This window comes from Gekko japonicus, unplaced genomic scaffold (genome assembly GCF_001447785.1).
Source record: "Gekko japonicus isolate JY-2015 unplaced genomic scaffold, Gekko_japonicus_V1.1 scaffold2655, whole genome shotgun sequence".
Classification (NCBI taxonomy): Eukaryota; Metazoa; Chordata; class Lepidosauria; order Squamata; family Gekkonidae; genus Gekko; species Gekko japonicus.
Genome location: NW_015160302.1, coordinates 179,990 through 201,287, shown reverse-complemented (window position 1 = coordinate 201,287; position 21,298 = coordinate 179,990). Strand labels below are relative to the sequence as shown.

General features: G+C 44.7%; 2 protein-coding genes across 2 annotated transcripts in view; both read left to right on the top strand.

Moving 5' to 3' along the window:
• The window catches only part of CCDC77 (coiled-coil domain containing 77), a 30,073-nt gene extending 29,220 nt beyond the window's left edge, over positions 1-853 (top strand). Inside the window, exon 9 of the mRNA XM_015416275.1 lies at positions 408-853. Coding sequence (XP_015271761.1) covers positions 408-554 — 147 coding nt within the window. The 3' untranslated portion in view covers positions 555-853. The remainder of the gene's footprint in view (positions 1-407) is intronic.
• Positions 854-10,464: 9,611 nt separating this feature from the next.
• The window catches only part of LOC107114683 (beta-1,4-N-acetylgalactosaminyltransferase 3-like), a 128,763-nt gene continuing 117,929 nt past the window's right edge, over positions 10,465-21,298 (top strand). The window contains exon 1 of the mRNA XM_015416264.1: positions 10,465-10,744. Within this exon, the coding sequence (XP_015271750.1) occupies positions 10,465-10,744 (280 nt within the window). The remainder of the gene's footprint in view (positions 10,745-21,298) is intronic.

Here is a 21,298-nt window from a genome sequence, read left to right as displayed (position 1 = left end):
ATAACTTAGATGCTTCGGACTGAAGATTAAGCACTAGAAGATTAAAGTAAACAAACTCGTGCATTCCTTCCTTCATGTAATCCTAGAAGAGGGCTTGTTTTGAGTGATCTTGCAGCTGCTTTCTAAGGACTGTGCTTTACATCGGGAAACCCAACGTGCCATCCTAAATAGAGCTGCACCCTTCTGAATCCACTGACTTCAGTGGCGCCGAAGCACTGGACTAGGAAGGGGTGCAGAATGTCAAAACGGCTCTAGCTGATGCCTTTGTTGCTTGTTAGAATGTCAACACACTATTTACAGTGTTTAAAAAAATAGATCACAGTTGACAGTCTTTGTTCAAAACTTTTTCAAATGCCTTTTTTGGAACTCGCCCAGCAGAACTTCTTTTTGCTTATGTATCCTTCCAGGTGACAATGACAGTTGGGCCAGACCAAGACCTTGCCATTCTGCATGAAGTTCGCCAAGGGAACCAAAGGACTAAGAAAATTCAAGGGGAGCTGAAAAACTTAAAGTCGAAAATCTACAGCCTGGAAAACGAGCTACGAGTCTGTTGAGGAAGGTGCACCAACGGAGCTGGGTGCCCTTTCAGCGTTCCCGTCGAAAAAGTGGACGCTCGTATCTGTGCGGTGAAAACCATGTACCTTGCTGTGACTCTAGGGTGTAAGCTGGACGCTTCACAACTGAAGGAGTCCATACAAGCTTATGTCAGACTTGGAAAGGAAATAATCTTTAACATTATAAAAAAACCAACAACACATGCATCTCTTCCCCGTGATGTCAGGTTATACAAAGACTGAGCCGCAGTAACTGGCAAATGACGTTGTTCCAACAGACCATACTCATAGTCTGTAGAAAGTTTTTTAATCTGCTGAGAACGGTACACAGTGGAGGGTTCTCCAAAAAGCTATTTGTATCCTTGTTAGCTTCAGAGAGGAAAGCAGATTCTGCGAGTCCTTCCCCAGGAATGACTCTGGAAGAGTGGGGACATCCTATTATCATGTTTTCTGATTCAGCAGTCTCCAATTCACTGCTTATTTGAGCTCTCAAGAACTATGGCCCAGATCAAACCATTTTGTGTAGATCTAAGTGTGTTTTGCTTTCATGTAAGTACATAGAACTTTGAATGCTTTTTGACCTACATTATAGAGCTGTGAGCACTTCGGGGGAGGGAGGAAAAAGCCCTATGATGTTGGATTGGGCTCTATTCCCAAGGATGCACACATAGGATTGCAGCTTTAGTCAAAAGATTGAGTTGCGTAATGTTGCTTCTTACCACAATTCACATTCAGATCCTATCAGGAGTAATATTTTTATTATAGAATGTTGTAGGGAGATGAGAGAGCAAGCAACTGTTCCCCAATGTAATATTAGCATCGCCCCTTATGGTTTTGCACTGATTCTACCACCAGGTCATTGCTGCAACCAGTAATGAAATCCCCACTGTAGACAATCACTGGTCTTTCAGACTACTACCTTAACCTGTCACTTCTCCACAGGAAACTGAATGATGTAGGAAAAAGGCATATGTGGCCGTGGCATCACTCATGTAGGAACACACTAGGAAACTGTTACTTCCTTGAGCATGACTTCATGTGCCATTGCCAAGGAGATGATCTACTTGTGGTTTCCTATAAAGGGGTGTTTTCTGTGTATGAAATTTGCAACAGTTCCCCCAGAAACTCTCTTCCCATCCAACAATGTCCATCTGTTAGGTTATCCAGGAAGCTAAACTAGACTGCTGCTAGTGTGAAAATACTAACCTGTACCCTTTGTGCAGAGTTACGTTCAATAGCATACTCCCCCTCCTTGTTTCCGTCACTAACAAAGGGGGTAATGTATTCCTGATGGGCTGCAACTGGTTTGTAACGACCAAAAAAATTTACTAAATCAGCACCCAACAACATTAGATTCTCTCTCTCCTCTTCTTTCTTAAGCCACCTTTTAAGGAGCACAAAACCTTTTACAGGGCTTAACAGGTGCCTTTTAGAGAAGTTTCTGTTTTGTGTGTCTTCTGTTCTGCAATTGTTAATTTCAGATCCGGGTTTTATATCATTAAAATTGAAGCTGAATCCCTGATTGTTAAAAGCAAGTACTTTTCTCCCTTTCTCACAATATAAGAACTCGTGGGCACTCAATGAAATTGCTGAGCGGTCGGGGAGGGCGGGATAGAAATGTAAAAAATAAATAAATAAATAAAAGGAAGTACTTCTTCACCCAAAGAGTGATTAACACATGGAATTCACTGCCACAGGAAGTGGTGGCGACTACAAGCATGGACGGCTTCAAAAGGGAATTAGATAAGCATATGGAGCAGAGGTCCATCAGTGGCTATTAGCCACAAGGTATAGATAGGAGCTCTGGGGCAAGTGATGCTCTGTCTTCTTGGTGGTTGGGGGGGTCAACAGTGGGAGGGCTTCTGATGTCCTGGCCCCACTGGTGGACCTCCTTGATGGCACCTGGTATTTCTGGCCACTGTGTGACACAGAGTGTTGGACTGGATGGGCCTTTGGCCTGATCCAACATTGGCGTCTCTTATGTTCTTCTGTTCAAGAGGGTTTTGTGGTATCTGAAAGTCTAACAGGTTTACTGTGGTATGAGCCACAATCCTAAGGCTCACTTCATCAGATACATGGAGTAGTCTCCTCAACTGGCAGATCAAATATATAAAATGAACTGTGAAGCCAAACGGAGATGAAATGCGAGATGAATAATCTCTGGCTTCTACTTTACCAATCCCAGGTGTACAAGAGAACTCCAGTGGCCATACACAACAGTTATTGCCAATAAGACAATATTTATATCTTTTCTCATTGTAGGAGGACCAACATACCTGGTCTCCATTTAAGCCCTAGATGAAGACAATCAACTCCAGGCAAAAGTTATAGTTCAGCAAATTTGTCTCCCTTTGTAATATTTTATTCTATTAGACAATGTATGACTTATCAGTACAATTCTCTAAGCAAGTTACAGGATAAAAGGTTAACAGCAATACAGTTTAAACCACATCAAACCAATCCAACCATGACATAACTCACATAATATACGACAAGATCAAAATGAGCCTGTGTGTAACTTACTAAACATAATGCTTCAAAGGTCTGTGCAAACAGGGAGATTTAAAGCCTTTGAATCTTGCTGCGTTTGGCTAGGCAGTGGCCTTGGCAGTCTAGCAGCCGTGATGGAAAAAGCCCACTCTCTAGTGTCCTGCAGGACCGTTTACTGATTATCCCCTGCAGTTCTTCCTGTGTGGACCAGAATATGGTTCCGAGTGCTCTCTCGGGTATCTTAGCCTGCTACAGGTAATCACCAGCGCCTGGAACTTAGCCTGGAAGCAAATTGGCAAGCCGCTGACTGTAGCTCACAGAGAAGAGGCGCAATACATTCACCACCAGCCTTCATGCCAGGAATGTTGAAACAGTTGTAGCTTCCACATTACATTGGAAGAATGGTGAGTTCCAGGTCAGCCACTGAGTGTCATGGGGACATCCTCTGGCCATTAAGGCTTTGTTCTCTTGCTAGTGGTGCCTGCCAAGTAAACTTTCCACAAAGTCCCCATCAGTGTACCCTCTAAACTGAGTTAGTGAGAGCTAGCTCACAGTTTTTTAGCCTCTGGCTCACAGATTTTCATCTTGGCTCAGGAAGGATGGCTTCAGAGCAAACTAGTTTATGCAATAGCCAAATCACTCGCTCCCAACTTTAATGCCAGGAGCTCACAAAGTAGAATTTTTGCTCACAAGACTCCACAGCTTAGAGGGGACATTGGTCCCCATGTTTCCCCTCTCCCGTTTTGCACATTATACTGTCCTCCACAAAGCTGATCGCCTTCCTGTGCTCATAATTCTTAGCATTTCTATAATAATTTTCTTATTCAAACCACTTTGTGTACATGTTCCTTATCACCCCTGTAAGGAAGGCCTGGTTGTTTCCCCTCTATTGCAATGAGGGGCTGAGTGGTGCAGAGAAACGACGGCTGAGGGGTGACATGATCGAGGTTTATAAGATTATGCATGGGATAGAGCGGGTCGAGAAAGAAGTACTTTTTCTCCCTTTCTCACAATACAAGAACTCGTGGGCACTCCCATGAAATTGCTGAGCGCTCGGGTTAGAACAGATAGAAGGAAGTACTTCTTCACCCAAAGAGTGATTAACACATGGAATTCACTGCCATGGGAGGTGGTGGCAGCTACAAGCATGGACAGCTTCAAGAGGGAACTGGATAAACATATGGAACAGAGATCCATCAGTGGCTATTAGCCACAAGGTATAGATAGGCACTCACAGGCTGGGGCAGGTGATGCTCTGTCTTCTTGGTGCTTGGGGGGGGGAACATTGGGAGGGCTCCTAGTCTCCTGGCCCCACTGCTGGACCTCCTGATGGCATCTGGTATTTTTGGCCACTGTGTGACACAGGGTGTTGGACTAGATGGGCCATTGGCCTGATCCAACATTGGCTTCTCTTATGTTCTTAAGTATTTCTGCTAGTTAGGGTTTTTTCATGTTTGGTCAACTTCAGTAACCTCATGATATAACTTAGCCTAAGATATTTCCCCTGCTTTCACTGCATGTCAATCCATTGTTTTATTAACTTTCTAAGGGAATTCTGGGAAAAGGTAGAGGGAGGTGGATTGAAATTGTCCACAGAGGCCATGGCTGGTGACATGGACTGCCGGACAACGACTCGAGATAGCAAGAGGAAGGATGCAGGCTTAACTTGTAAGGGAAATTACAGCTGTTTCTATACAAATGCTAGAAGTGTCCGAGGTAAAATCGGGGAGTTGGAGTGCTTGGTGTCGGAGGGAAAAATAGACATTGTGGGTATTTCTGAAACTTGGTGGGATGAGGAAAATCAGTGGGACACAGTGATTCCCGGTTATATATTATATCGGAAGGATAGGGGGGGAAGGGTTGGAGGTGGGGTAGCTCTGTATGTCAGAGAGGGTATAAAGTCTAGAAAGATTGAGAGGCTAAGTGAATTGGATTCGCTTCTGGAAGTTCTATGGGTTGAAATAGGGGGGCCAAAAGGAAACTTAACACTGGGAGTTTGTTATCGCCCACCAGATCAAAAGATAGAGGAGGATTATAAAATGATGAATGCCTTAAAGATAGCAACTAGACAAAAACACTGTGTAATAATAGGTGATTTTAACTACCCACACATTGATTGGGTCAATATGTGTTCTAGTCGGGAAAAAGAGATTGAGTTTCTAGACACTCTAAATGACTGTGCTATGGAGCAGATGGTCACGGAACCTACCAGGGGAGAGGCGATCCTTGATTTGGTCCTAAGTAACACTCAAGACCTGGTGAGAGATGTAAAAGTGATTGCACCGCTTGGAAACAGTGATCATAATGTTGTTGAGTTCATCATTTGTACAAATAGAGAATTGGCCAAAAAGACTCACACAACCATTTTTAACTTTAAAAGGGGTAATTTCTCTGATATGAGGGGACACGTGGGGAGGAAACTGAAAGGAAAAGTAGAAAGGGTCAAAACAATTGGGGAAGCTTGGGATCTATTTAAAACTACGATCCTAGAAGCTCAAAAAATATATATTCCGCAGGTTAGGAAAGGCACAAACAGGTATAGGAAAAAGCCTGCATGGTTAACAAACAGAGTAATGGAGGCTGTAAAAAGTAAAAAGAATTCCTTTAAGCAGTGGAAAGCTAGTCACAGTGAGGCTGATAAAACGGAACACAGGCTATGGCAAATAAAATGCAAGTCTGAGGTCAGGCAGGCAAAAAGGGAATATGAGGAGCATATAGCAAAAAACGTAAAAACCAACAATAAAACTTTCTTCAAATACATTAGAAACAGGAAACCAGCCAGGGAGGCAGTGGGGCCCTTGGACGACCAAGGGGTAAAAGGAGTATTGAAGGATGATAGGGAAATGGCTGAGAAGCTAAATGCATTTTTTGCCTCCGTCTTCACTGTGGAAGATGAGAAGTGCTTGCCCACTCCAGAACCACTGATTTCAGGAGGGGTGTTGAAAGACCTGAGTCAGATTGAGGTGACGAGAGAGGAGGTCCTAAAACTGATAGACAACTTAAAAACTGAAAAATCACCAGGCCCAGATGGCATACATCCGAGAGTTCTGAAAGAACTCAAATGTGAACTTGTAGATCTCCTGACAAAGATATGTAATCTTTCCTTAAAATCTGCCTCCATTCCTGAGGATTGGAAGGTAGCTAATGTCACTCCCATCTTTAAAAAGGGTTCCAGAGGAGATCCGGGAAATTACAGGCCAGTCAGTCTGACGTCGATACCGGGTAAATTGGTGGAAACCATTATTAAGGAAAGAATTAGTAGGCACATAGATGAACAAAACCTATTGAGGCAGACTCAACATGGGTTCTGTAAGGGAAGATCTTGTCTCACTAACCTGTTAGTGTTCTTTGAGGGGGTGAACAAACATGTGGACAAGGGGGATCCAATAGATATTATTTACCTTGACTTCCAGAAAGCTTTTGATAAAGTTCCTCATCAAAGGCTCCTAAGTAAGCTCAAAAATCATGGGATAGAAGGACAAGTCCTTTTATGGATCAAAAACTGGCTAGTTCATAGAAAACAGAGAGTGAGTGTAGGTGGGCAATTTTCTCAGTGGAGGGTGGTAAGCAGTGGGGTACCGCAGGGATCAGTACTTGGTCCACTGCTTTTTAACTTGTTCATTAATGATTTGGAGTTGGGAGTAAGCAGTGAAGTGGCTAAATTTGCGGATGATACGAAGTTGTTCAGGGTGGTGAAAACCAGTGAGGATTGTGAGGCACTCCAAGGGGATCTGTCAAGGATGGGCGAGTGGGCGTCAACATGGCAAATGGGGTTCAATGTGGCCAAGTGCAAGGTGATGCACATTGGAGCCAAAAATCCTAAATATAAATACACATTGATGGGGTCTGAACTGGCAGAGACTGATCAAGAGAGAGATCTTGGAGTTGTAGTAGATAACTCACTGAAGATGTCGAGACAGTGTGTGACTGCAATAAAGAAGGCCAATGCTATGCTGGGGATTATTAGGAAGGGTATTGTAAACAGATCAGCCAATATCATAATGCCGCTATATAAATCAATGGTGCGACCTCATTTGGAATACTGTGTGCAGTTCTGGTCACCACACCTTAAAAAGGATATTATAGCTTTGGAAAAAGTGCAGAAAAGGGCAACTCGAATGATAAAAGGGTTGGAACACTTTCCCTATGAGGAAAGGTTAAAGCGCTTAGGGCTCTTTAGCTTGGAGAAAAGATGACTGAGGGGTGACATAATTGAGGTTTGCAAGATTATGCATGGGATAGAGCAGGTAGAGAAAGAGGTACTTTTCTCCCTTTCTCACAATACAAGAACTCGTGGGCACTCCATGAAATTGCTGAGCGGTCGGGTTAGAACGGATAAAAGGAAGTACTTCTTCACCCAAAGAGTGATTAACACTTGGAATTCACTGCCACAGGAAGTGGTGGCGGCTACAAGCATGGACGCCTTCAAAAGGGAATTAGATAAGCATATGGAGCAGAGGTCCATCAGTGGCTATTAGCCACAAGGTATAGATAGGGGCTCTGGGGCAAGTGATGCTCTGTCTTCTTGGTGCTTGGGGGGGCCAACAGTGGGAGGGCTTCTAATGTCCTGGCCCCACTGGTGGACCTCCTGATGGCATCTGGTATTTTTGGCCACTGTGTGACAGAGTGTTGGACTAGATGGGCCTTTGGCCTGAGCCAACATTGGCGTCTCTTATGTTCTTATGTACCTGGAGAACACTTCAAGAGAACATGGACTAAGAAGAGCACCAGAAGTGAAGCAGCACAGAGAAAAGGCTTTGTTTAAAAAAAGCCCTAGGGCAGATCTTTCCATGATCTCTTCCTGGGTCTTCCAGGGAATGCACCCCCCCCCTACTCTGCAGCCACCAGCAGGCAAACAGCAGCTCCCGTGCTACCTGTTGGGAACTGCTGCTTCTTCAGCCTACATACTCTCTGGGTGATGCTGATGTGATTTTAGATTACCCGGACAGCTGGACCCCAGCGATTGCAAATATGTAGCATCACTGGGCCAGCGGCCAGCATCACCATACCTTGAGGTGGGGCAGCAGCCGGGGCCCAGGGTCTCTGGTAGGGCCCACTGCTACCAGCACCCCTTGCCCACAGACTTGCTAATGTTCCACCACTCATGCTCCCTGCTGTGCCACCGGGGAAAGGTCCTCAGGCAACTGTAAGCATGGGCAGTGGGACTGCTTGGGAGCAAGCAAGGGAAGGACATGAGCTGTTGGGAGGCATGCAGGTGGGCGTGAGGGAAGGAGGGTGTGAGTGTCTGGGTGGGAGGGGGAAGAGAGGAGGTGGGCCCTGGGGACTCTCCGTTCAGGTCCTCCTCCACGAACCTGGAACTGGTGGCCCTGAACGGGTGGCCTCTTGTTTCGTGAAAGTAACACTCAACTTCAAACCTTTTATTTTGTAAAGTTAACTTTGTGTGTGTGTGTTCTGTAGCTTGGGAGTCATAAAAGGGGGAAGGGAATTTGGGGTTTGCTTGTATAATCAGCAATGTTGGAAACCATTATCTCTGCATCCTGTTTTCACAACAAATCACTATTTAACAGACTCGCTGTCACTCTGAATAGCTAATTGCTGAATCTTTTCTCTAGCAGATGCCTGTAGAAAAAGCACACGGGGATGGGAGGGAGTCTCTAGCCCTGCCAACAACATTGGGTGAAAAGCGCAGCTAACCTTGTCCTAGTCTTGCTCATACGACCTTGGAGTAAAACCGTGCATATCCACTCGCACTATTAGGGCCACTGGTGGAAAAAGCCTCCACAGGCTTTTCTAGTCTGAATGGATCCAGTAAGCAGAGCGGCTCAGGCTCTGAAAAGCTATTTATAATGGCAGCCAAAAACAACAACAACAACAACTAAAAAGCTCAAAGTGTGCTCAGCCTGTTTTCACAACAAATCACTATTTAACAGACTCGCTGTCATTCTAAATAGCTAATTGCTGAATCTTTTCTCTAGCAGATGCCTGCAGAAAAAGCACTCGGGGATGGGAGGGATTCTCTAGCCCTGCCAACAACACTGGGTGAAAAGCGCAGCCAACCTTGTCCTAATCTTGCTCATACAACCTTGGAGTAAAACCATGCATATCCACTCACACTATTAGGACCACTGGTGGAAAAAGCCTCCACAGGCTTCTCAGGCTCTGAGAAGCTATTTATAATGGTAGCCAAAAACAACAACAACAACAACTAAAAAGCTCAAAGTGTGCTCAGAATAAATGATTTCAACAATTAGGATTCATGCACTCTTCTTCTTGCACCTAATGTTTGCATTTTCACGGGATCTGGAAGCTAGCAACGAGGAGGGGAGAAGTGGCATTGGAAGACCCTTGGGCAAAGAGGAGACAGCAGAGGTAGGTAGGGGAAGAAACATAGAAATTGCGGGGGGGGGGGGGGGCTAGTGAAGTGGGGAAAATATCTAGGCTAGCCTATACATCAGAATATTTAAAAGGTAAAGTGCTACTGTCAGGTTCCCAGTCAAATCACTCTCCACACACACTTTGGCAGTGAATGCTTTATTTAGAGATCTGAGATGCTGTGGGTTCAAGCTCATTGTTAGGACTGATTTGCAAAGGCGGGAAAGAACAAGATATAGGTAGAAGCCCCAAAATTCCATGCACACCTACGTCAGCATTACTACAGTGACTCTGAAAGATATACAGTCATTATCTAGCCAGGCACAGTCTTCTCCAAGGACATTTCTCGTGTGAAAGATGTCTTGGGGCCCCTTAGGAAAATTACCAATCAAGCCTCCCTAACAAACTACACACACTCCCCCCCCCCAAGGAATGCAATGGCAGGCAAGGGCAGTGATAAGAATACAAAATACAAGCAGTGGATGGACAATGCAACCAAATCAGCCAGCCCGCCCCGCTGCCAGATGCCCGAGTCTGACAGCTACTGTGTCGCAACTGACTCATGACGACCCCAGGAAGTTCCACCTCATGGCCTTTCAAGGCAAGAGATGAGCAGGTGGCTGACCATGTCTTCCTGTGCATAGAAGCCCCCGTCCTCCTTTGTGGTTTCCCGTTCAAGTGCTGACATTGCTTAGCTTCTGAGCTCAGATGAGATCAGGCTGCTCCAGGCTATAAGGGCTGCTACCGGGACATAAAAGTATGGCATAAATAGGGTTTGTTTTGTTTTGTTGTACATTGGATTGGAATTTCTGGAGCTAGAACCCGAGCAGGAATTGTTCCCATGACAGCATCTACACAGTTAACAGAGTTAAGGGAGCGGTGGCGCAGGCAGTAACATCAATGAACAGCCATTGCGGCTGTTCGAGACCCACCGCGGCCGGAGTGAGCTCCCGGCCCCAGTCCCAGCTCCCGCCCACCCAGCGGTTCAAAAGCATCATAAATGCAAGTAGATAAATTGGGTACCTGCCCTAGGTGGCAGGGGCACCCTCCTCCTTGCGAGATAGAGGCAACAGCGACAGCAGTGACGATGGCGGCGGAGCAGTTCCTGGCGACCAAGTGGAGTGACGTCGGAGGCGGAGCGGCGGAGCCCGGAAGTGGAGGAGGCCTGGAGAGCACGGTGACGTGCGGCGCAATTCGGCGGAGCCACCAGTGGACAGTAGCCAGAACTGCAGCCTACACAAAACCGTGCACCAGTACGAGGCCTGCCGGAGGAAGCCGCTCAGAGAAGATCGGCTCCAGAAGGTCACCAGGATGCCGATATCCGAAGTCGCTGAAGGAAGCCGGAGAACAACTAGCCCTGGGTGCTGGTAGGCTGACACCACCCAATCAACAATGTGGCCCTAGTCAGGTGAATTTGGTTAGAACTACTATGTAAACCGCCCAGAGACCCTTCGGGGTCAGGGCGGTATATAAGTCGAAGGTATAAATAAATAAAAATAAAATATCAAATATATTAAAGTGGTGGAAAACCTAGAACTGCAAAATCTGAAAGACTACAACTGGCTGGTTTGCGTGTATTTTCAAGACAATCTTCATGCTGTAATAAGCTATTGGTTGAATACATAAGATAATGCAAGGGAGAGGAAAATGCCACTGGTGTACATATTACCAGAAATGTTGCCACTACGACTTAAGGGCGGCTTTCACGCACGTTGGATGATGCACTTCCAATCCACTTTAGCAATCATTTGCAACTGGGTTTTCCTGAATGAAACAGGACAATCCTGCTGCAAATGATTGCCAAAGTACATTGAAAGTGCATTATTCAATGTGTGTGAGGCAAAGAATTGTAATTTGAACTGAGCAGTGAAAATACTAAAGTCAATATTCCAAGAAAAGGGATAAGAATACTAAAGAGCTGGTAGTTCTCAGTCATGCATCATCCACCTGAAAAATGTAAGTAAAGGGCAAACCAATAACAAAATAGACCTATTCATATGCTCATGGTAGAAACCTTGAGTCTGTATGTGGGAACTGGACTGCGTCATATTAAATGAGGATGTTGAAAGAATTGTTGAGAAATTACCACTGGGATACAAAGCAGAGGTAGTAATCTTGGTAACCTCTTTGCCCATTGGACTGAAATGAAATTCTGCAGGAGAAATTCAGCTATGAAAACAGAAAATCAGTAGCAATCACCATTTTTCCAGTTGGTCTAATAAGATGCTTGTCTTTTTGGTCTCTTTTACTGTGGATGTTTCAGAGAAAGGACAGAGCATGTGTCTTGCCTGCATAACATCAAAGACTGCTCAGAGCAAATCCACTCACTCAGTTGGGCTCAACAACAAATGCTACATTTCTGTACTGCTATTTCAATTCCAGGACAGCTGAGACAATGGAGAACGTCAAAACACAAGAGTGACAAAGGAAAGCTCAAAAGCACGACCAGTTCCCCTATTCTGGAGTTTCTAAAGGGGATTCAAATACTCTTAAAACTTTACTCCCTAGATACTCGTGGTGTGACTTTAACGTCTTAAAGAGGAACTTTAAAAGGGAGGGGAAGATATTAAATACTTGGAATGAGATGATATCTATCCCATTAAAAATGAACTTCTAGTAAACTAGATTCCTTGGCCTCATTATCTATCAAAAGGGAGACTGCAACCAAGAAATCAGGAGGAGATTGAGATGGGAACCGGCAGCCACGAAAGGGCTGTAGAAAAGATCCTTAAGTGTAAGGATGTGTTGCTGGTGATCAAGATCAAGACCGTTCATACCATAGTATTCCGCGTTACTATGTATGGGTGTGAAAGTTGGAGAATGAAGAAAGCTGACAGGAAGAAAGTTTCCTTTGAAACGCAGAGTTGGAGGAGAGTTTTATGGATATTGTGTACTGCCAAAAAGACAAACAAGTGGGTTCTAGTTGCGAAGAGTCGAACTCGACTGTGCAACTGAACAATAACAAGATTAGATCAAACCTGATCTCTTCCTAGAAGCTAGGGAAAAAGCTAGTGAAAAGACAATCATGCTAGGTGTAGTGTATGCAGAGCTGCCTTGAATGCATGATATGTTGTGAAACATCTAATTTAAGTGTAATGTAAAGCTTCGTCCTGGGCTAGGATCCAAATCCATCCAATCGTGTTACTAGCCCAGGAAGCACCTAACCAATCACTTTCAAGCAAGCTCCCTGAGCGGGAACATCCGTGATTGGTCCTTATGTGAACAACCTTATTGGTTGGTATTTGTACAGTGGGTGTGGCTACATTAGCCGGGAATGTTTAAAAGCAGGACAGCTGCAATGTAAAGGCTGTTCTGGCTATCAGATGTTGATCCTTCCAAGCTGAAGAAGAAATCTCCTCCTTGGAAGGATGGGCAGCTAAAGCAGCAACTTGTGAACTCTAAAAACACACCGGCTGGACCAGCCAAAGCCACGTGTGCGCTCCCTGGGTCGCGACTCCGGGGAACTTAGGTAGAGAGTCACTTGTAGCACCTTAGTGCACGCTATGGGGAAGGTGGGTTAACCAGAGAAACAAAGAAGAGTTTCTCCTTAAATAAACTCCTTTTTGGGTCTTTTCTAGCCATAAACTATCAAACCCGTCCTCTAAACTACCACTACTGGCTGAGGAGGGGGTGACGAGGGGGTGACGTTCTCCTGAGGGGTGGTGGGCAATATGCAGATCCTACTCCTACATCAAAGGTGCCTTGTGGTGAGGTGTGAATCTTCCGTTCCCATGGACACCTCTTGATTTGCAGATCTGGTGCTTGCTCCAAAGCCATAAATGCTATTGTCTTTAGATCCCAAGCCAGATTAGGAGAGTAGGGTTACGTGCTCTTTCCCATTCCAGAAATGCTGGGGTTCGCTGGGGATTTTCCATAGCTCTCAGAGTGGGTGCAATGGCGCGGTGTCTTCTCTATCCCAGAGCATCACGGGATACATTCCAGGGACGCACATGGTCCGTATGTGCAGCAGCAGCCCAAGGCCAGCCTATTTCTAGGCGAGCATGAGATGCAGAACAAAGCAACACAACCAAACAGCAATCCCTGAACACACAATGCAGAGGTACTCATGCTAGAGACACACACAAACAGCATCACCTCTATACAGAAATACAAACATAGGCTCATATCGTAACACTAGGATCCAAATCCATCCAATCGTGTTACTAGCCCAGGAAGCACCTAATCAAGCACTTTCAAGCAAGCTCCCTGAGCGGGAACATCCGTGATTGGTCCTTATGTGAACAACCTTATTGGTTGGTATTTGTACAGTGGGTGTGGCTACATTAGCCGGGAATGTTTAAAAGCAGGACAGCTGCAATGTAAAGGCTGTTCTGGCTATCAGATGTTGATCCGTGTTGGAGTTGTGTTTGAGTTGAAGAATAAAGCTGTGTTCTTGCTGAATCACTCTCCGACTGCTTTGTTAAAAGTGAGCGACTTAACACTAGGGAAAGTTGTTTGAAGGCAACAAGAGGTGGATTGACTCAATCAAGGAAGCCAGGAGGGCCCTCCGTTTGCAAGACCTGAGCAAGGCTGTTAATGAGAGGATGTTTGGGAGGTCATTAATTCACAGGGTTGCCAGAAGTGGGAAGCAACTTGATGGCACTTCACACACCAAGTAGCTTCCACACAGGGACAATTCCCCATTCTGCTTTCATTGCTGCTGTGAGGGTAGAGGCCTTCACAGAGATAACAGAGCTTCCCAATGGGTGGGTGGGGGGATTCCCCACTGTATCCTCTCACACCTGCCTTCCTCTCCCCTACCACACCAGCATGCTTTTTTGCCCACCTTTTTTTCCAAAATGGTAGTACCTGTGTCACAATAGTGTAAAAATACTATAGCAACATATCTACTACGGCTAAAATAATACCCTGCAAAAAGTCCATTGGCAGTTGGGGGGGGGGTGTGCATGAAGAAAAATGGGGCCAGATGCAGAAATCCACCCCTTGACTTCAACACTTTCCAAAACCCACTGTGGGTTCAATCTTTCAAGACAGATCATACCAAAGCAGGTTTGGGGGAACACACAGCAGAGCTGGGGACAACCCAGAAGGTGGGTAGCAGCACCGCGATACTATGTAAAAGCCCAAGTGTGTGTGTGTGGGGGGGGAGAAGGGCAGAGCTAAGCCCCCATGGGGAAGCCACCTAAAAGGGAAGGGAACAAAACAAATCTGTTTTGCTCTGCATTCCGTGTTGTGCACGTTAGTTTCTCGAACATGCTGGCCTAGGAACAATCACTACCGGTATTTTATACTCTCCTTACATTAAGCACACCCAGATGTGCTTAATCCACTAACAGAAAGGCACTGGCTTTGTTTGTGTTTCATAGAGAGATAACATCAGCCACATGGCTTCCTCCTGTATCTGCCAAGCTGTTTCTAATAGAGAGGAATTCTGGGGTCCTCACCTAATGGCGAGCGTTCCCTTGTGATCTCTTTCCAAAAGCAGATCAATCCACACACAACAAAGCCGGCAGCTGCTAGAGAGGAGACTAGTGCACCCCAGGTTCGGTTCTCTGGCTAGTTGCACAACATTCTTACAACTGCTGCAGGGACCATTTGCAAGCCCGCCTTTCAGGCAGCTCTGCCCCTTCCATTTCTCTGCCCCCCCCCCTACAACTCCCATGAAGGAACTTCTGCTGCTGCTGCTGCTGCTGCTATGGGGGCTGAAAACAGGGGAACCCCTGCAACCGGGAGTGCAAAGATGAGGAGCTCATGGTGCCCAACCCCTGGTACAAGACAGGATGGCAGAGTCTATGACTATGTACTCTGGTTTAGTTACTCCTAATTGTATTTGCCTTCTTGTTTCTATACCCAGCACTTTTAAAGTGCAATGCAAATTAAGTTCAGTAATCCTTTTTCAAGTGCTTGGCAATCAATGGAGGATTACACTAAAATGGCAGGACACATTAAACAATCGATCAAGATGAGTTTGGTGTAGCAGTTAGGAGCGCGGACTCTAATCTGGGAGAACCGGGTTTGATTCCCCGCTCCTCCACATGCAGCTGCTGGTGTGACCTTAGGCCAGTCACAAGTTTTCTCAGAGCTGTTCTCTCAAGGGCAGCTCCTGAGAGAGCTCTCTCAGCCCCACCTACCTCACAGGGCATCTATTGTGGGGAGAGGAAGGGAAGGAGATTGTAAGCCGCTCTGAGACTCCGAGTGAAGGGCGGGGTCTAAATCCAGTCTCCTCTTCTTCTATTCAACCCCTGCCCACTTTCCCCAGGACTTATTCCCAGCATTCCCCTTTTCCAAGTCAGATGCTCTTGTACAGGACCAGTTCAAGGGTTTGGGGCCCCCAACACCTGAATGCCTCCCATCTGCTTGTTTGTCCTTCTCCTGCTTGCAAGTCCTCCCGCTGTCCACGCTCAGTTGCCTGCAACAGATGCACCCCCTTTCCCCGACAGCACCGGCCGACATCCACAGCTGGGAGCGTCACTGCCACCAGGATTGCCACCACTGCACACCACCTCCATGCCCTTCCTCAATGACTCTGGGCAGTTGGCAGCAGCAGGGGAACAGACAGACAAGTGGCAGTGGAGATGCGTGGGTGGGGGTCAGCAGCAGAGGTCCCGGGCCCTGGCAGCTGCCCTACCTCAGTGTACAGCGACGCCAGCCCTTCTCCTGTACATGCCTTTGTTTGGAGGGGCACTGATGCTCAGGACACAACAGTGCTGATCAATGTTCCCTCTAAGCTGAGTTAGTGTGAGCAGCTGCCCTACCTCAGTGTACAGTGACACCAGCCCTTCTCCTGTACATGCCTTTGTTTGGAGGGGCACTGATGCTCAGGACACAACAGTGCTGATGCATCACAGGATGAGGATCGGATCTGAGATGTAGCCAGTTTACTTCCCACAATTAGAAAAGATTATCTTTACACAATTATCTGCTACTTTGACATATTTATTTCCCCCCCAATTTTTTTTTATTATCAGGATATCACATCATTCCAACATTATCACATATTTAATACTTTTATACCCTTTTCCCTACTCCCTCCCCCCCCTTTCTACTGGCTTCCCGCAGTGCTCCCACCTCCCTTCCTTATTCTAAATTTTCTAAATTTCCTTTTCTTATCACACCTTCTAAAGTTAATTTTACTAGGTAACATTCACATAAACTGTTGTCTCTATATATCAACTGTTTCAGAATTTTTGCATTCTTAATAGTTGTCAAAACCAAATAAAGTATTCTTCACGTCCCAGTACTTTCCCAAATATTCCTTAAAGTCCTTCCAGTCTTCAAATAATTCCTCCACTTCTTGATTGTTAAGTTTTCTAGTCAATTTATCCATTTCAACCATAAAAAGTAACTTTTTTATCCATTCCCAAATCTCAGGAGTCCTTTCTTGCTTCCAACATTGGGCATAAGTCATTCTAGTTGATGTGATCAAGTACCATATCAAAGTCCTCTTTCTTATATTCACCTCTTCCATCTTTAGTCCCAAAAGTAAAATTTCTGGTTCTTTTTTAAAATTACATTTCAGAATCTTCTCCATTTCTTTATGAATCTCTGTCCAAAAGTTTTTTGCTTTATCACATGTCCACCACATATGGTAAAACGACCCTTCTGTTTTCTTACATTTCCAACATTTGCTAGACATGTTACTGCTAATATTTGCTATCTTTTTTGGTGTCATGTACCATCTATACATCATTTTATAACAGTTCTCTTTTAAATTATTACATGTTGAAATTTTCATTGCATTTTTCCACAAAAATTCCCAAGATGACATAGTTATTTCTTTATTCATATTAACTGCCCATTTTATCATTTGTTCTTTTACCAATTCGTCTTCTGTATACCATTTCAACAATACTTTATATATTTTAGAAATCATCTTTCTACCTTTTTCTAGCCACAAAGATTCAATTTCATTATTTTTTCCCCTAAACCCAAACTCACTTTGACATATTTATTGTTTTACAGCTGTTGACCTTATAACCTTAGCTTGTTACTTAGTTTGTCTTTGCACATGAAAAAGTGTGCATGCACAGGAAAGCTCATGCCTTGAATAAACCTTTGTTAGTCTTAAAGGTGCCACTGGACTCTAAATCTGTTTTATAAGCACAAAGCAAGACTCGGAGGAAACAGGAAGAAATACTATAAGAAGAAAGGCCAAGGCTTCAAACGAGAGTTGGTTCATATGCCGAACATATGTTACACTATTACAAGATCAGATCTTCATAGACAGCTGCCCCCAGGTGACTGAAAATACGGGTCGTATATATTAATGTACATGAGTTTTTAAGACATGTGCAGGGAAGTGGGAAGGGGAAAGCCAAAGACAGGGACCTCTATAAAACTGCAATACAGTAATGTGACTTTGCATGACCCACACCAGTTTGCAGATAAAAACAGGGACATGCTTATAAGCCCTTTATTCTTACACCAAGCTCCCACCATCTCCACTGTTACACATTCAGTACCAATTTGCTCTACAATAGCTTCCCCTCTACTGTTTTAAAAGTCAAAAAGGTGGGTCTCCCCCCCCCTTGGTAAAGTTAGATTTGCAAAAAAATGAACTCTTCTACAATCTGTTGTTAGCACTCGAGAATCTACCTGTGCAGCTGCAGTATGTGAAATGACATGCTGTGCACTGCATTATGCCTTAGTGTTCATGCACATGCTTTTGTATGAATGAAACAAGAGGCATCTAACCATCTATCTTAAAAGACGTACAGTGAAAATTCCTATGCATAACTCTTCTTAGAACTGCATGGCAACAGCCCTGGGAAAGGAGCTAAATGCTAGGAAATGACAAATGTAGCCACATACATTAACAAAGCCTCCTCTTAAAAGGACAAAACATGACAACAGCGGTTTGTCAAGGACCAGAAAATGTGGACAAATCCCTGTGAAATACAGACAGCTGGAAGAGTATGAGTTTGACTCTGGAATGTATTCCAGTTCACATCTGACCATTCTGACTTACCAAGATTCATGGCTCAGTCATTTTCTTTCCACTTTCCAAAGGACATTTTGAAAACACAAGTGTGGAAAAGCAGTGTCAGAGCCAGCACTGTAGCTTCTTGAAGATTTTCCTTTCGCAATAATTAGTACTTTTTTTGCCATAACATTCACAAACACTAGGGGGCAGTCTCACTCCTTGTATTGCTAGTAAGGAAACCTCCCCTCCTTCATTTATCCTTTTTAAAATCATGTGCCAGTGTATTACAGTATGATTTTCTCTGTAACTTTAAAACAAAAAACAAAAAACATCTCATTAGGTTCCTTGCAAAGCTTTTAAGTTCCTCCCCCCCACTGAATCTTCTGAAACGTATATTTAATTCCACCAACCTTCCTCATCCAGAAAATAAGGTTCTGTTTTTGTTATCTCTAAAACAGGGAAGATATGCTGCTCTGGAAAGAGGGTCTCAAGTATTACAGTGAAAGCTGGCAGACCATGAGGAATTGTCGAATGAGAAACAATCTGGAAATCCCACCCTGTCTCCCAAAAGTTTCTCTTTTCTGGATTCTCTAAGCAATCAGGGACCTCCCCTTTCCTTTTCAAGTGTCACTCGGTTGCTTTCAACATTCCTTCCCTTCTGAAGCTCAATTAGTCTTCAACAGACTGGTTTGGAGGGTCCCCCCCCCTTTTTTATTAATTTACAGAGTCGTATATTTCTAAATAACCGCAGAGTCCTCCTCATCCTTGCAGATGATTCAGTGGCAGAACATCAGCTTTGCATGCAGAACGTGCCAAGTTCAATCCCCAGCATCTCCAATTTAAAGGCTCAGGCAGTAGATCGGGGGAACTACTTAACCCGACACTCTGGAGCAGAGATCCAGTGGCTCAGCAGACCCAGTGGCTCAGCGGCAACACGCGGCTCTTTGACCTGTGTCTCTTCTGAGCACCTGGTCCATTTCACTTTGGCAGTGGCAGCAGCACCAGCACACTTGGAAATAAGGGAGGAGACCTTGCCCAACTAGACTAACAGAAAAGTAAATCAATGAAAGTGTCAACTTGAATGTAAGACTGAATGTAAGATTATTATATAGGATTTGTTCCTAAGGAAAGACCAGAGGTCTGAAACACTTAGATATCCGGAAAAAGTGTTGACTAAAAGAGAGACACAGATGGATTGAGTTTGGAGCAGACGGCTTTTGTGAATTTGCTTAAGGATACAAGACTGTTAGAGGGACATAGATTGAGAGACTGGAGCTATGTGAATGTTTTTCGATCTTTGTATTTTTTCTATGAAGGAATATGTTGTTGTTCTTTATTAAAGAGGTAAAGGTTCCCTTGCTTGAAAGCCAGTCGAGTCCGACTCTAGGGTTGCGGTGCTCATCTCCGTTTCAAAGCCGAAGAGCCAGCGCTGTCTGAAGCCGTTTCCGTGGTCATGTGGCCGGCATGACTAAACACCAAGGCGCACGGAACGCTGTTACCTTCTCACCGAAATGGTACCTATTTATCTACTTGCAATTTCTTGCTTTCGAACTGTTAGGTTGGCAGGAACTGGAACTAGAGACAGGAGCTCACTCCATCATGCGGCACACTTGGGTCTTGAACTGCTCAACTACTGACCTTCCACAGCCTGCAGTTCAGCGTCTTAACCACTTGAGCTACCGCAGCTCACTAAATCATGTTATGGCTTTAATCTAGTCTCATTTGTTGTTGTATTGTTCTGTGGGCATCTAGCACAGGTCTGTATATATTTTTTTCATACTAGACAGATCTTGAAAGCTAAGTAGGGACAGCCTTGGTCAGTATTTGGAAGGGCGACCTTCAAGGAATACCAGGGCTGTGACGCAGAGGCAGGCAATGGCAGATCACCTCTGAAACGTCTCTTGCCTTAAGAACGAGTCTAGCTTGCTACCTAGTGGTGCATAACGCTAAAAAAATCTTAGGATCTCCTGGCTATTCTACACACTATGCCACATGATAATTAATTAATTAATTAATTAATTAAGCCTTTCCTTTATGGGGCACTGTGATGCATGGGCAAAGTGCTGCTCCTTTCTGTCAGTCACAAATCCCCTCTATGCCTGTTTGGTGGGGTTGAAGAGCAACCAACAGCCAATCAGGACCCATGAATGGCTGAAGAGGCCAGCTGAGGAGGCAGTGAGAGAATAAAAACTGTTACACTATCAACTTATTTGTGCCTTCAGAGGGGACGGATGGAGATTCTTTCTTAGGAGACTGTACAGGTTTTGGAGTCTGTTTTTTGTGAGAAAGCAGGATAGCACAGTGGATGCTTTCAGCTGAGGAGGCAGTGAGAGAATAAAAACTGTTACACTATCAACTTATTTGTGCCTTCAGAGGGGACGGATGGAGATTCTTTCTTAGGAGACTGTACAGGTTTTGGAGTCTGTTTTTTGTGAGAAAGCAGGATAGCACAGTGGATGCTTTAAGAAGAGGTAGAGGAACTAGAGATCAAATTGCCAACATTCGCTGGATTATGGCTATCAACTTATTTGTGCCTTCAGAGGGGACGGATGGAGATTCTTTCTTAGGAGACTGTACAGGTTTTGGAGTCTGTTTTTTGTGAGAAAGCAGGATAGCACAGTGGATGCTTTAAGAAGAGGTAGAGGAACTAGAGATCAAATTGCCAACATTTGCTGGATTATGGAGAAAGCAAGGGAGTACCAGATAAACATCTAATTCTGCTTCATTGACTACGCTAAAGCCTTTGATTGTGTGGATCACAACAAACTATGGCAGGTCCTTAAAGAGATGGGAGTACCAGACCACCTCACATGTCTCTTGAGAAACCTGTATAAGGGTCAAGAAGAACCGGATATGGAACCACTGATTGGTTTAGCATAGGAAAAGGAGTACGACAAGGATATATATTGTCACCTTGCTTATTTAATATGTATGCAGAGTACATCATGCGAAATGCCGGCCTGGATGAATCACAAGCGGGAATTAAGATTGCCGGGAAAAACATCAACAACCTCAGATATGCAGACAATACCACTCT